Here is a 16,356-nt window from a genome sequence, read left to right as displayed (position 1 = left end):
GAGCTTTTGGAAAAGGCAGTTTGCAAGGTGGATAGTGCCCACAATGAGTCCAAGACAGCAAATCTGACAGTATTTGTCAGTGATAATAAACCTGATTCTGATGCTCTGTGCACCTCCCACATTTAGTTGTCAGATACAAATAAAGCAGGGAAAAGTTTGAAAGTGTTCCCCATGTGAGATGCCTCAGAGGAACAATTGACAGTGCCAGTGATTGGTGTTCAATTTCCATTGCTGTCTGTAAACAATTTCTACATTCTTCCTGTGACTGTGAGAGTTTCCTCTGGGTACAAGCTAAGGTTAGTAAGTTAGGAACATGCCACATTGGTACTGGAAGCATGGCAACACTTGTGGATTGCCCCCAATGTATATTCGGACTGTGTCAGTCGTTGATGCAAATGATGCGTGTCACTGTACATTTGAAGAATTAAAGGATTCAAACTACATTTATTTTCAAAGTATGTATAAATTACTCAACCTTGAGATTTGCCTCCTTACAAGCAACCACAAAGCAAAAAATCTGAAAGAACCCACTTAAAAGAAAAGACCTACAACCAATGTACAAAGAAAGTGAGAGAAAAAACACAAAACACACAAACATTAAAAGCAAGCAACAGCATTTCGAACCGTAGACCCGAATCCCGAAGCAGCTGGAGAAGGCCCATAGCCTCGGTCTCAGTTCATCATATAATGGGACAAATCGCTGTGAAGCTTGCAGACACGAAGCATGTAGCAGCTGGACCAGTCTCACAGCCCCAGTGCTGAGGAGAACGGAGTGAAATGTCGCCGAGCAAGACTGGCTCGATCCTCGCCTCCGGTCCAGACACCCTACCTTTCAGTCCATCTGGCCCAGTGTTTGAATAGCACAAGCACCAGGTTGTCCCCCGCACATGTGACAATTAAAGCTAATCTTTATCTTTATTTTCATAAAGCCTCTTTATAAACACATTTTTTGTAATAGTCATTAATCGTTTGGTTAACCTGTAGCAGAAGCCTTGAAAATCTCAGTTACAATCCTTGTTCCCTGTGTGCTTTATCTGATGCTGGTATCTATTTAAATTTAGCATGAGCAGGGCCAATAATACCTGCAAGAGAATCATTATGTTTTAGGACCACATCGTAAAGCACTGGCATGTGGTTTGTAGTTGCTATAGTAACAGTTATTGCAGTCAGATTGTAAACATCTGGTGGAATTTAACACCTAGGTGGTGATCTGTGAAATTTCCAGCTACCTACCGGGCTCTGCTTATCTGTGAGCTGGCCAGTGTCTGCTTATTAAGGAGCTCCCAAGACTTTGCTGTTGCCAGCAAGTACAGGTCAGAAAATTCCCTGCACAAGCGCTATCCAGGCCATTGTCGAAAAGCTGTTCCCCAAGAAGACAGTATCCATCAGTAAGGAGCCTCATGGTCCAGGACATGCCCTCTTCTCATTACCACCATCTGGGAGGAGGTACAGGAGTTTGAAGACATACAATCAATATTTTAGGAACAGTTTTTTCTCCCCTCTGCCATCAGATTTCTGAATGGTCCATGAACCATTGTGCACTACTATGCTATTCTTCTATTGCATTACTGATTTATTTTTTATATTGTAACCTTGAGTAATTTTTAAAAAGTCTTGCACTCTATTGCTGCTGCAAAACAATAAATATCACAACATATGTTAGTGATAATAAACCCGATTCAGATTCTGATGGATGTTGGAGCACAGCTTCATAGGGGATGGGAAAATCCCCATCCTAAACTAGGTCACAGCCCAGAATGGAAACAGGCCCTTCAGCCCAACACATCCATGCCAACCAAGATGTTTATCCAAGTTAGTCCTCACCCTTTCCTATCTCTGTACTGTGGCTATAAAAAGCATTCACCCCCATCCCCCCCCCAGAGATTTTCATGTTTTATTGTTTTACAATATTGAATCATGGTGGATTTGGCTTTACTGACACTGATCAACAGAAAACACTCTTTCATGTCAAAGTGAAAACAAATTTAAATTTATTGGTCTAAATTTATTAAACACAAAATAATTGATTGCATAATCACTCACCCTCTTCAAGTCAGTATTTAGTACATGCATGTTTGGCAGCAATTACAGCTTTGTGTGTGGATAGGTCTCCAACAGCTTTGCACATCTGGACACTGCAATTTTTCCCTATTCTTCTTTACAAAACTGCTCAAGCTCTGTCAGATTGCATAGGGATTGTGAGCGAACAGCCAAATCCAACCACAAATTCTCCATTTGTTTTTAAGCCATTCCTGTGCAGCTTTGGCTTTATATCTGGGGCCATTGTCTTTCTGGAAAAGAAATCTTCTCCCAAGTCACAGTTCTCTTGCAGACCTCATCAGGTTTTCCTCCAGGGTTTCCCTGTGTTTTGCTGCCTTCATTTTACCCTCTACCTTCACAAGCCTTCCAGAACCTGCTGCAGTGAAGCATCCCCAGAGCATGATGCAGCCACCACCATGCTTCATGGTAGGGATGGTTTGCCTTTGATGATGTGCAGTGCTTGGCTTACACCAAACACAGCGTTTAGTCTGATGGCCAATAAGCTCAACTTTGGTTTCATCAGACCATAGAACCTTCTTCCAGCTGACTTCAGAGTCTCCCACGACTTCCAGTAAACTTTAGCTGAGATGTCATGTGAGTTGTTTTTTCCCCAACAGTGGCTTTCTCTTTGTCACTCTCCCATAAAGCTGTGATTGGTGAAACATCCAGGCAACAGTTGTAGCGCAATCTCTCCCATCTCAGCCACTGAAACTCCTCCAGAGTTGTCATAGGTCTCTTGGTGGCCTCCCTCACTAGTCCCCTCCTTGCACAGTCACTCAGTTTTTGAGGACAGCCTGCTCTAGGCAGATTTACAGCTGTGCCATATACTTTCCATTTCTTGATGATGGACTTCACTGTACTCCAAGGGATATTTGGAGACTTGGAAATTTTCTTGTATCCATCTCCTGACTTGTGCTTTTCAATAACCTTTTTTGCAGAGTTGCTTGGAGAGTCCTTTTGTCTTTGTGGTGTAGTTTTTGCCAGGATACTGACTCACCAGCAGTTGGACCTTCCAGATACAGGTGTATTTTTACTACAATCAAATAAAACTTCTTGACTGCACACAGGTGATCTCCATCTAACTAATTATGTGACCAATTGGCTGTATCAGTGATGATTTGGTCACTTTGTGGAGATCTGTTTTCACTTTGACACGAGTCTTTTTCTGCCGATCATAAAAAAACAAATTAAATCCACTGTGATTCAATATTGTAAAACAATAAAACACTTCCAAGGGGGTGTGAATATTTTTTATAGGCACTGTACCTGCCCAAATGTCTTTATTAACTTTGTAACTGTGCACCTTTGCACCTCTACCTCTACTTTTGATAGTTATATATATCCATCACCCTCTGTACAAAAAGTAGGCGTCCCTCAGGACCCTTTAAACCTTTCTCCTTTCACTTTAAACTGGAGAATGATGAGAAATCTTATAGAGTTGTACAAATTACGAGGAGTGTAGTTATATGCAGGCTTGTGTCCAAGATTCGATAATGCTATCTCTTAAGAATTGCCTTGCATCTGAATACATATTCCTCTTAATTCAAATTTCAAGTTCAAATTTATTGTCATTCAACCTTACACATGTACATTGCTAAATGAGACAAGGTTCTCTGGGCCAAGACACAGAACACAATACAAACAACTCATTTACATAATGCATAAGGCAATATTACCACAAACAAATTAATAAGAAGGTGGAAAAAGTCAAAAAGTAAACAGTATAATGCTACTGTGCTTCATGTGTGTGTGACCTGGATGGTGGCAGGATTTCAGTATCATGTGGCCTGGGGGAAGAAGCTGTTTCCCATCCAAAGAGTTCTTGTCCTAATGCTGTGGTACCTCCTGCCTGATGGTAGGGAGTCAAAGAGATTGTTGGATGGAATCATTGATAATGCTATGTGCCCCTGCATACATAGTGCTCCTGATAAGTATCTCTGATGGGTGGAAGAGAAACCCCGATGATTCTCTCGGCTGTTCTCAATATCATTTACAGGTATTTGCGTTCAGATGTCTTGCAATTCCCGTACCAGATGATGATGCAGCTGGTTAAGCCACTCTCCAAAGACTAGAATGAAGGTGCAGTATGTTTGGGAATTTCCAAATGTTAAAAATGCAACTGATTGGAAGAAATGCAGTCCAGGTGCAGTGACTGTCAAACACACGCAGAGCACTGCTGCGATGCTTATCTGATTGGAGAGACGAGAGGTGACTTGATAGAGGTGTACAAGATGATAGGAGACATAGATCAAATGTACAACTGGAGACTTTTTCCTAGCCAACACAAGAGGGCATAATTTAAGGTGATAGGAGGAAAGTTTAGGATACCTGAGGTAAGAATTTTACACAGAGGGTGGTAGGTGTGTGGAATGTCTGCCAGGGATAATGGTAGAGGCAGATACATTAAGAACACTTTGAAACACTTGGATAGGGACATGGATGAAATTAACATGGAGGGCTATATGTTAGACTGGTCTTGAGTAGGTCCGAAAGAAGGCAAAATATTGTGAGCCAAAGGGCCTGAATGCGCTAGACTGCTTTATGTTCTTATGTTAATAGCTTCCCAATATAAAGAAAGGTATGATTGTCTCTTAAAACTAATCTGCCCTCCGTGCCAATGTTAATATTGTATGCTATGGACTGTAAGGTATATAAATTCTACTATTAATTATTGTCTTATTTTAATAGCACTCCAGAGAGAGGGGATTTGTACTGAAATTGTATGTGATTTACTTTCTGTGGTATTCAATTGGCTCCCACAAGTAAAAGAGTGAACTTCTGATTTACTTAATAGGTGATCGAATGTTATTTTCTCTCAATGCAGCATGGCTGTCAGACAGAACCCTGACCAAATTGAGAAATTTGAGTGCATTAGATGAATCAAAGCAAATTATTTTGATTTCATTACTTCTGAAATTCACCATGACAGCTGTCTTATAGTCCAAGTCGAAATGTTGTATTTAATTAGCAGCTTCTATGGCTAATAATATAATGGATGCATTTCGCTGAATTAAAATTTATCCAGATATGCATGTAAATTAATTAAGGTAATTTCCATAGATTTTGCCTATGTAGCTGGAATGGGTGTGAAGATGCTTGTTCATCTAAGATTCCAGGTATTGGGCATTGATTATAGAACCTTGGAACGAACTGTGCAAAGAATCAGGATCAGAATTAGGTTTATTATGACTATTATTACGAAATGCTGTGAAATTTGTTGTTTTGCAGCAGCAGTACAGTGCAATACATAAATACTATCAATTACAATAAGTAAAATATGAAAGAAAATTAGATTAGATAAGTAGTGCAAAAAGAGAACAAAAGTAGTGAGGTTGTGTTCATGGGTTCGTCGTAAGTTTATAGATCTAATGGCAGAGGGGAGAAGCTGTTCCTGAAACATTAACTGTGGGTATTTATGCTCCTGTAGCTCCTCCCCAATGGTAGCAATGAGAAGAGGACATGTTTCTGGTGTTGAGAGGAAAGAATAGGGGAAATGTCAGAGGTAAGTTTTTTATGCAGAGGGTGAAGAGTGTGGAATGCACTGCCAGGGGTGATAGTAGAGTTAGATGTAATAGAGACTTAGATAGGCACATGGATGACAGAAAAATGGAGGGCGCTGTAGGAGAGAAGGGTTAGTTTGATCTTAGAGTAGGTTAAAACGTCATCACAACATTGTGGGCCACAGGACCTATACTGAGCTGTACTGTTCTATGTTCAAATTCATATCATAGTTTAGTCTTAAATTTCATGCACACTCAGTTACCTACAGAAAGCTTGAAGGATCTTAATTGGACCTGACTGCATTGTTGCTTATCCCGACCAACTCTTTCCTTAACCTGGGTTCTGTCTTAGGAAGAGAGTCTGCAGCTGGAAAGTACTTACACTAGTGATTATTCTGCATTGTATGTATTACTGTAACTCCACCCCACATAACTATAACTATCACCACGAGGATGTGTCACTTTCTTCATTCATGCATGGGATGAGGGCATTACTGGCAAGGCCACATATGAGGCCTTGTATTATCCATTCCCGATTACCCTTGTGACAGTGATGCCTTCCTGAACTGCTGATGTTCTTCAGATGAGGGTGATCCTACAGGGAATTCTGGGATTCAGAACCAGCACCAGTGGCAAAATAATTTAAAAAGTCATATTGTCTCCTCTCCAGAAACAGAAAATTCTCCTATCAGGCAGAATACAGACAAGAGCAGGTACTAGCAGAGTCAAGGACCTCTTCTGGCCCACTATTATCAGAATCTCATTGGCTAAAGATTGAACTCTTGATCTCCCAGTCTACCTTGTCATGAATCTACTTGACTACCTGCTTCGTGTTTTCTCAGAATACATATCATTGATCTGTATTCTGTAATCCTGTTTACTATCTTGAAGGGTGACATGGTAGCTAGCAGTTAGCATAAGGCTATTACAGCACCATCGAACTGGGTTCAATTCCCGCTGCTGTCTGTAGAACTTTGCACACTCTTCCTGTGACAGTGCATGTTTCCTCCGGGTGCTCTGGTTTCCTCCCACATTCCAAAGATGCACAGGTCATTAGGTTAATTGGTTACATTGGTCTATTTTAGGTAGTGCAGTCCAGTTGGGCTGTTACAGTGCCATAACTCTAGATAATAGAAATGAAAATTATCTAAGGCATGATCTGTCTGGATGGCACACAAACAGAGGCTTTTCACTGCGTCATTCTACATGTGACAATACTGAACCTAAAAGGATGGAATGTGTCTTAGAGGGAATTTGCAGGTAGTGGTATTGGCTGTAGACACAAGATGTGCAGATGCTGGAACCTGGAGCAACAAACAACCTGCTGGGGGATCTCAGAGGATCAAGCAGTTTTACATATCCATGGTGCCTGCTGCCTTGGTAGAACGTGATTCTGATTCTGGTGAGGTTTGTGGGCCCTGGAGTCACTGATAGATTGACCTCAGCAAGTAAATGCAGTGCATTTTGTGGATGACAGACACTATGCAGCATTGGTAGATGGAATGAAAGTTTAGGGTGGTGGATAGAGTAAGGTAGGGTCCTGAATAGCCTTGAGCTTCTTGAGTGTTGTTGGAGCTCCATCCATCTATCTAAGTCCATCACAGGCACAACCTTCCCAAGGTGGTGCCTGAAGAAGGCATTATCCATTACATATACACTCAGCACTCTGGACATGGCCTCTTCTCATTGGTATCATCAGGGAGGAGGTACAGGAGCCTGAATACACGTACTCAATGTGTTAGGAACAGCTTCTTCCTCTTTGCCATCAGATGTCCGAAAGGTTCATGAACACTACTTTGCTATTCCTCTTTTGCACTTTTTAGTTCTGTTTCTTTGGTTTCATTTTTATTGTAGCTTATGGTAATTTTTATATCTTGCAATGCACTGCTGCCATAAGACAACAGATAATAAACCTGACACAGCAGTAAGACTGATAACCCAGTGCACATGGGATTTCCATGGTGCCAGGTTGCAGGTATTCTGGACTATTGGATGATATTTCAAAATCCACCAATACACCTGCATTCACATTTTTTAAGATTCTACTGGAATTATAATGATATTTTCTAGTGAACCAGGCGAGTTTGAGGGGAACACAGGAATTGGGGTCTCTGGGAATGGGTGGGTGAGCCAGTGACTGAACCACTGGGATGTCTGAATAGTCCAAGAATGGATCCTTGGTGATTTTACTTTATTCCTTTGACCTCCATCAGCACCTGAGGCTCCTTTGACAGTGGTAGAGCCCAGAACATGAGTTCATAGCTGTGTAACTCCGGTATTTTTTATTACACGACTCACCGTTAAACTTTTCCCTGATGCTGACAGCTCCAAGGCTGACTCATGGGATGCCACTGTTGGCGGTTAAATATGGTGTGTGGGAGCAGGCTGCCAGTCTAACAGTGTGTGTGAGAGATGACCTGGAGCCAAAGGGCCCTTTTGAGCCCCATATCTAAGAAAGGATGTGCAGGTATTCAAGAGGAGATTCATGAAAATTAACCCAGGAATGAAAGGGTTAAGGCGTGAGATGCATTTGATGGCTCTGGGCCTGTACTCATTGGAGTTTGGAAGAACGAGTTGGGATCTCATTGAAACCTATCAAATATTGAAAGAGCTAGACAGCATGGACATGGAGAAGGAAAATAAATCCAAGATAATTCAAAATAAATTTATTATCAAAGTACAAGCTGTATACCCAAGGTACCTGGACATTCATTTAAGACCATAAGTCATAGAGACAGAATTAAGCTATTTGGCCCACTAAGTCTGCTCTGCCATTCCATCATGGATAATTTATTATCCCTCTCAGCCACCTGCCTTCTCCTTATAACCTTTGATGCCATTACTAATCAAGAACCCTATCAACCTCTGCTTTAAATATACCCAATAATTGGCCACCACAGCCACCTATGGAAATGAATTCCACAGATTTACCACCTTCTGGGTAAAGAAATTCCTCCTCATTCTTCTATTCTGTGGCTGTGTCCTCTGGTCCAGTATCCTCCACCACAGGAAATATCTTCTCCACATGCACACTATCTAGGTCTTATTACAGGCATTTGCAGGAAAATAAAGAAATACAACAGTATTTCTGAAAAACTATACACGAGTAAAGACGGAGAGACAACCAATGTGCAAACGAAGAGAAATTGTGCACATGGAAAAAATATGATACTGGGAACATGAGTTGTAGAGTCCTTGAAAATGAGTCTGTAGGTTGTGGGATCAGAGCAGAGTATGGTGAGTGTAGTTATCCTCGCCGGTGCAGGAGCCTGATGGTTGTGGGGTAATAACTGTTCCTGACCCTGGTGGCGTGGGAACCTAAGACTCTTGTACCTCCTTCCTGATGGTAGCAGCGAGAAGAGAGCATGGCCTGGATGGCAGGGGTAAATCAGCCCTGATCGAATGGCAAGGCAGACTTGATGGTACAAATGGCCTAATTCTGCTCCTATGTCTTATGGTCAAAGCAGAAGGAGTTAAAAAAGGAAATGATCTGTAAATGTACACCCACACATGAATGTAAATGGTTTTCAAATAAAAACAAATAATTAAAAAATGCCATGAGGAAAGGAAAAGTAGCAATAAAACAAATGGGATCCAAGGCTTTCATATGGAGATCAGAGCTACTGACCAAATTCACAGCCAGACTCTCTGTCTGGCAGCCACAGGAGGACTGACAAAATCTGTTCACTGTATCGATTCCAATCCCTTTGAAGTTCAACAAGAATAAATGAAATCAAGTAACTTGGTGTTGCTGACAGCTGAAAAATGCACTGGAAAGGCTGTTAAATCTGGATGGAACTCAGTCTCTCCATTGCCTGGGTTGTCACGGAAATGAATTACTTAGGTAGTATCATGGGCGATGTTAGGTAGGACCAATGGGAGAAAATATAGAGGGACGCAGTGGGTTCGGGTTCCTGAGCCTAGAGGTCCATCCTCCTGACTGTCAATCCTATAGTGAGTGAGGGAAAGGGACCTGTCCATTTGGAAGGAATAGTCGGTGACAGACAGAGAAACTAAGGACTGGGAGACAGCCGGCCAGAGAGATGTGAGGTGATATAGAACAAAGTGTTACTGTTTTCAAATGGAGGAGGGAGAGAATGGGAGGAGGGGAGATTTCCTGATCAGTCAGGGCATCAAAGGACATGTTTTTAAATGTATCACACTGTTCTGATGCCACAAAACAACAAATTTCACCACATATTTCAGGGTTACTAATGCTGATTCTGATTAACATAGTTCTTTCAGCATAGCAAGATCCCACAAACACCAATGGGATAGACACCAGGTAACTGGCTTTGATAACACTGGCCAAGTCGCTAAATATTCTCCTGGTCTGGCCATTGACTCCCCTGGTTTCATGTATCTGTAAGGTGGAAGAGGCCATCAGTAGGAAACAGACCCAAGACCGAGGTTGGGTGTGCGGGGGGACCCTGGCCCAGGGCAATGTGAAGGTTGTCGGGAAGGGCAGGTTGTCAGAGAGAGGAGCGGCCTAACTTGGCCGTGATGTGGTGAATACACTAGGCTGAAGGGAGGGCTGTCTTCTGAGACAAAAGATGATGCATCCAGGAACCAATTCCGCATCCTCCATCAAAACTGTTCTTTAATCTGTCAGGCAGCAGCACTTGCAGAGGAGTGCAATCATCAAGTGTGGAGTTAATAAGGAAAGCCTCCACCAACCCTTAATAGAATGCAGTAGAAAGAGAAAAACATGAAAAAAACAGAAATAAAAGTAGAAGCAAGAAATAGGATGATATTATGTTAGATTGGAGAACCTTCAGGGATACAAATGAGTGGGATCTCAATGAAGCCTACTGGATATAGAAAAGCCTGGATATTGTGTACAGTATCCGGAGAGGATGTTGTCAATAACTGGACAGTCTAAGACAAGAGGGTACCACCTCAGAATACAAGGACAACCCTTTAGAACAGAGGTACGGAGGAATTTCTTTAGCTAGAGGGTGGTGAATCTGCAAAATTTATTCCCACAGGTTGTGGAGGTCAAGCCATTTGGTATTTGTAAAGTGGAGATTGATAGGTTCTTGATTAGTAAGGGCGTCAAAGTTATGGGGAGGAGGCAGGAGAGTGGGATTGAAAGGGAAATGATTGAATGGCACAGCAGGCTCAGTGGACTGAAATGCTTAATTCTGCTCCTGTGTCTTATGGTTGTATGGTCTATAGACCACATGCTGATTGTACTCAATTTGCGCTACATAGCTGCGATTTCCTCGGACAGGCTGGCTGTAAGTGGTATCCCTCCAGGAAAGAGCAGATGGGGAAATCACCCCCACAAAGTCATGGAATATGAATTACAGACACCACTGAGGGATGAAGTCCTTCTTGTCACACTGGCTTTATTAGTTTCCTACTGGTAGTCCATCACAGCCTCAAAGTCCCTGAAGCTGACACGACCATCCGAATCCCGGTCCACTTCCCTGCAAAAAAGAGAACATGGATCAGTCTGCATGAGAACAATGATCTTTCTTCAATGTAGCAACTTTCTAAATGTTGAGGATTCCTTTACTCTGTTGGTTGGCAGACATGGCTGTACCTGTGTGGCCCGATACAAATGCTGGGTTTCCAGTACAGCAATCCTCCAAGTATGCAATGATATTAAGAATCAGAATCATGTGGCGGTGAGAAATCCACAAGGTCAGCAGGCCACTTGGTAATTTCCTCTTAATTCAAAAAGAACACAGACACAAGAATGTGAGGAAAATGGAAGGATATGGATATTGCGCAGGTAGAAGAGATTTGTTTAGTTGGCCATTTGTTTATGTAAAGGGGGTTAATTCTTTTTTCTTTGTTACTGTTGGGAAAGGGTTTCTTTTTGTTAACTAGCAGGAATGCTAATTTACTGATACCGAGAATGGTATTCCTTTGTAAACCAAATGGGGATTAATGTTCTTTCTTCTGAGTCTGTAAGCTTTTGTTGACGGGCTTTTGGGCAGATCGGCGCGAGGGGGTCGAGAGAGAGGACGCAATGCTCTAAGCTGGGCGAGGATCGGACCCCAAAGGGGGGTCCGAGGCCGGGAGATTCTCCGAGGAGGGGGGGGGGAATGAAGCTAGATGTGCTTGGTTGACCACTCGGAGGGTCCTGAGCTGTTTGGAGAGTCCGAGGAGTTCGGAGGGTCCTGAGCTGCGAGTCGAGGAGTTCGGAAGGGATCGAATGGTGGCCAGAAGACTTCAGAAATTGAGCTCCAACGGCTGTGCACGAAGTGGTTTGGACTTTGATAAGTTTGGCGCCTTTTCTTTAATTTTCTCTTCATATATACTGTATCGTTATTAATCACTTAGTTATAGTAACCTTTATAAATTGTACTCATTTAATCGCATATGGTGTACTGTCTGTTTTTGGGTGAGGCGGGGACATCACACAGCATCCACACCAGCTGATTACCCAGTTTGGCGGGGCCGAAGGCTGCTCCCCCTAGACGAAATGAGCTGAGTGAGCCTGAGGCGACCCAGGGGGTTACATTGTGGGGGCTCGTCCGGGATTGATTTCTGTGGAAGCTGTGTGATCACCCTCTTTAAATTGTGTCTGCGGCGAAGAGCTGGTGTGCCTTTGTGGGTGTGTGATTGCTGGTTATTGCTGTGTGTGTGTTGGGTGGGGTGGTTGCTGTTGTTAGCCTCGAGGTCGTTGTTCGAGTTCCAACTAGTGCTGACGAAATGGTGATGGGACCATGGGTTGTCCGTACTGTTTGGAGAGTGAGGAGTGACAGGTTGGGATGTTTCAGCAGTGGTGGGCTCCGCCCAGTTATTGGAATAATGTCCAGCCCTAAAGGGGCGGAAGCGTGGGCGGAGCGGACCTCTCAGTTGTTGGGTGAGTGGCAGTGCTTGGCTGAGGAAAAGCGACAGGGATGGGCTGGTGACTTTGTTAGAACTGTCGGGCGCAATTACCTCGAAGTGACCGCTGCCAGTTCTGGGAAAGTGTGGGAAAATGCGTGTGGTTTGACTGGAAGTCAAATGCCGCAGCTGGGGGGCTTATCATATCCGTGGCAGGAGATTGGTGGGAAGTTTTTAGGGTATCCCTTTTTGCCTAGGGGGGCAGATAAATTGCTTGTGGTGCAAAGGGGATCTGTCAAGGGGATCAGTTGTTCCGTTGATTCGAGAGGTGTCGGGAAACTTAGAGGAGGCCCAGTGGGGGAACGGCTTGGGGTCTCTGGGGGAGCACGTTCCCAGCAATGTACCAAGGAACTCCCGAAAGGAGCAGACTCTATTCCTGAAGGCTTAGAGGGGCCATGCGCACAGGTGTTGTTACGGATGGATGGAAGTCAAGTTAAAGCCATCCTCGGCACCGGGGCGCAGGTTAAGTTGCTGTACAGTTTGTTCCATAACCGTTATTGGAAGCATTTACCCTTGACGACATTGAGGACACTGGAGATTCGGGGTACCAGTGCCAGTGATTATCCAGACGACGGTTGTTGGTCAGTGAAAATGGAGTTCTTAGAGGCAAATGTGGAGGAGACTGAGGTTCATGAATCGTTAATGCTGATGTGTCCGGACACTGTTCAGACGGGCAGCGTTTCAATTTTGGAGAGAACCAATATCCTGCTGGTGCGCTTGGGGGCCTGCCCGGAGGAGGCGGGTGAGCGCTGTTTGGAGGCATTGTCAATGCACCCAGAGTTTCGAGCTGCTTGTGCGGACGTGTGCAGCAGCATTGGGCCGATACCGAATTCAAACAAGAGCCAGTGGTGGCACGGCCTGGGGGAAGTATCTGAGGGTGAGACCCTCTTAGTGGATGCTGCGAAATACCACGAGGGAGGGGAGTTGACTGCTGAAGACACCTCGGAGAGAGAGAGGTTGCGGCGACTGGCCCCTGAAGCCGTGGAAGACGTAGGCAGCGTGTGTGTGGATTGTATTGCGTTGAAGAGGCGCACTGTCAGTGACCAGAATATGGCCCTGAGGGCCAGAGAGGCGATGGCCTGTCTGAGTGGTGTGAAGTGGTTTAAGGTGCTGGATCTGAGGAGTGGATGTTGCCAGATCCCGATGAGTGGGGCCGACAAGGACAAGACGGCCGTTATAAATTCCCTAGGAGTCTTCGGGGCCACAGGGTATATCTGGAGCCCTTGCAACCTTCCTGCGGGGCAGGTGGAAGACCATAGGGGATATGGAGGCGTTTGGAGTTTTGGTGTATGTGGATGATCTCTTGGTATTTGGATTTGCCTCAGGAGAATATGAAGTGAGGTCGTTGCAGGAGCAGCTGAGAACTACCGAGTTAAAGTGTTTTCTGGCCACGTGCCAGGGCTGGCGAAGGTCGCAGCTCGTGAGTGACTGTCTCTACGGAATCAAGTTTGTAGTGAAGACGGAGAGACTGGAGAAAGCGATCTGGAACCAGTCGGAAGACTTACAAGTTGGAGAGAATGAAGAAAGTTGTCTGACTGAGGGTAATAGCAAACTGAGAACCTGGAGAGGGGAGTTTGCGGAGGTGAAGAAATTACAGACGAATCTCAGAAGAGAGAAGCGGAAGCTTGAAGGGAACCTGAAGATGACCATCGACAGTTCAAATGAAGTGCGAAACCTGAAAGTTGATCTGGAAGAAGTCATGAGGAAGAAAAAGCTGGAGAGAAGTGCAGTGAATACTGAACGGGAGGCTGAAGAGACTGCGGGAGCAGTGCAGGCCACATGTTTCCGTTTGGAGAAGATCAAACAGCAGCTACCGATCACAGGAATGAGGAAGAATACAGATTCGATGGATGATGTGCTGGATGTGTGGTACATGCTGCCTTTTGCTGACTTTCACTCGATTGAGGAAGAGACCTTTGGCCCTTCTCCCATTGAGTCAGGTGTAGTGGGGAGGGTTAGCTGTGTGCAGTGTGGGGCATGAGTGAGAGGTTGAGAGAGGAGTTGGTAGTGGGCCCAAGGTATCCCCAGTTGTGACTGAGCCTGAAGGGTTTAGGTGAGGGGGTACGGAGGCCTCAGAAGGGTTAGGGAACTCCCAGATAGTTGGCCTAAGTAGCGCCTGAGGAACAGGGCATGAGGGTTACTGTGTGGGGAGGAGATGTCACTGTTTGTGCTTGGATTACGGTGTGTTGGCAGGAAAGGTGGCGAGTTATTTAGTAGTCATGAGGACATGACTTATTTGGTAGAGGGAGAGTGTAAAGGGGGTTTCTTCTTTTTTCTTTGTTACTGTTGGGAAAGGGTTTCTTTTTGTTAACTAGCAGGAATGCTAATTTACTGATACCGAGAATGGTATTCCTTTGTAAACCAAATGGGGATTAATGTTCTTTCTTCTGAGTCTGTAAGCTTTTGTTGATGGGCTTTTGGGCAGATCGGCGCGAGGGGGTCGAGAGAGAGGACGCAATGCTCTAAGCTGGGCGAGGATCGGACTCCAAAGGGGGGTCCGAGGCCGGGAGATTCTCCGGGGGGGGGGGGGGAATGAAGCTAGATGTGCTGGTTGACCACTCGGAGGGTCCTGAGCTGTTTGGAGAGTCCGAGGAGTTCGGAGGGTCCTGAGCTGCGAGTCGAGGAGTTCGGAGGGGATCGAATGGTGGCCAGAAGACTTCAGAAATTGAGCTCCAACGGCTGTGCACGAAGTGGTTTGGACTTTGATAAGTTTGGCGCCTTTTCTTTAATTTTCTCTTCATATATACTGTATCGTTATTAATCACTTAGTTATAGTAACCTTTATAAATTGTACTCATTTAATCGCATATGGTATACTGTCTGTTTTTGGGTGAGGCGGGGACATCACACAGCATCCACACCAGCTGATTACCCAGTTTGGCGGGGCCGAAGGCTGCTCCCCCTAGACGAAATGAGCTGAGTGAGCCTGAGGCGACCCAGGGGGTTACATTTACTAATAAAATGGTTCGGCACAACATTGTGGGCTGAAGGGCCTGTTCTTGTGTGCTCCTGTTCTACATCACAGTACAGGTCCTTCGGCCCATAATGTTGTGCGATCCTTTAATCTAACAATCTAACCCTTCCCTCTCACAAAGCCCTCCATTTTTCTTTCATTCAAATACCTATCCAAGAGCTAATCCCTTTAATCTTTAAAATATATATTGTTACTACAGGGTAGAATTTATGGGCCATTGCATTAGTGGCTAAAAAAAAAATCCTGTGCAAAGTAACTGCAGGGAGCAGATTCATCCCTTTTGTATCCGGAATGATTTCTATGTTGGCAGCTGCATCTCCATCAGACCTGGCACCACTCTGAACACCAACTTAACTACCAGTGTTAAGGAATGGCTGACAGCCACACACCTGACAATTTTGTTAATGAGGCTCAGTTGCAAGAGGGCTATTAAAAACTATTCACTGATAATGGTGTGCTGTAGCCTCAGTGTTGGCTCATGCCCTGTGCCAGCCAACGATACAGTAATGGTACACACTCTGGGTCTACCCGAGCCCTTCATTGCATAAGCTGTTACCAGCCAATGGGGCAATGGGTTCTTTGGGACTTGCTTGTATCTCCCTGAAAAGCAGGAGGAAGAGAAAAGTAGACGACAAAAGACTGCACTGATACAGTGTCCTCAACGTAACAATCAACCCATGGTAGCACTGGGTGGCACACTAGCCGTTAGTGTAAAGCTCTACAGCACCAGTGGTTGGAAGGTAAGGGTTTAATTCCCGCTGCTCTCTTTACCATCTCCCTGCAACTGTGCAGGTTTCCTCAGGGTGCCCTGGTTTCCTCCCACATTCCAAAGACGTACAGGTTAGGGTTAGTAAGTTGTGGGCATGGATTCTGCGGACCACCCCACTACATCCTCAGACTCAGTTGGTCTTTGATCGTTGATGCAAACGACGCATTTCACTCTTTGTTTCAAAGTTTCCACGTGCGTGTGACAAATAAAGCTAATCTTTACTCAAACGA

At 44.5% G+C, this 16,356-nt stretch overlaps 1 protein-coding gene across 3 annotated transcripts in view; it reads right to left on the bottom strand.

The window, feature by feature from the left end:
• Nucleotides 1-16,356, bottom strand: part of efcab11 (EF-hand calcium binding domain 11) — a 140,956-nt gene that overhangs the window by 8,003 nt on the left and 116,597 nt on the right. For 2 of the 3 annotated variants that reach the window (XM_059961321.1, XM_059961287.1), the window contains one exon: nucleotides 5,203-10,972. The exons of the other annotated variant lie outside the window; for it this stretch is intronic. In XM_059961321.1, coding sequence (XP_059817304.1) covers nucleotides 10,903-10,972 — 70 coding nt within the window. In that variant the 3' untranslated portion in view covers nucleotides 5,203-10,902. Of the gene's footprint in view, nucleotides 1-5,202; nucleotides 10,973-16,356 lie in introns of those variants that run through there. 3 annotated transcript variants of the gene reach the window in all.

This window comes from Hypanus sabinus, chromosome 2, assembly GCF_030144855.1.
Source record: "Hypanus sabinus isolate sHypSab1 chromosome 2, sHypSab1.hap1, whole genome shotgun sequence".
Classification (NCBI taxonomy): domain Eukaryota; kingdom Metazoa; phylum Chordata; class Chondrichthyes; order Myliobatiformes; family Dasyatidae; genus Hypanus; species Hypanus sabinus.
The sequence above is the reverse complement of the archived record's forward strand: the minus strand, read 5'-3'. Positions and strand labels throughout refer to the sequence as shown.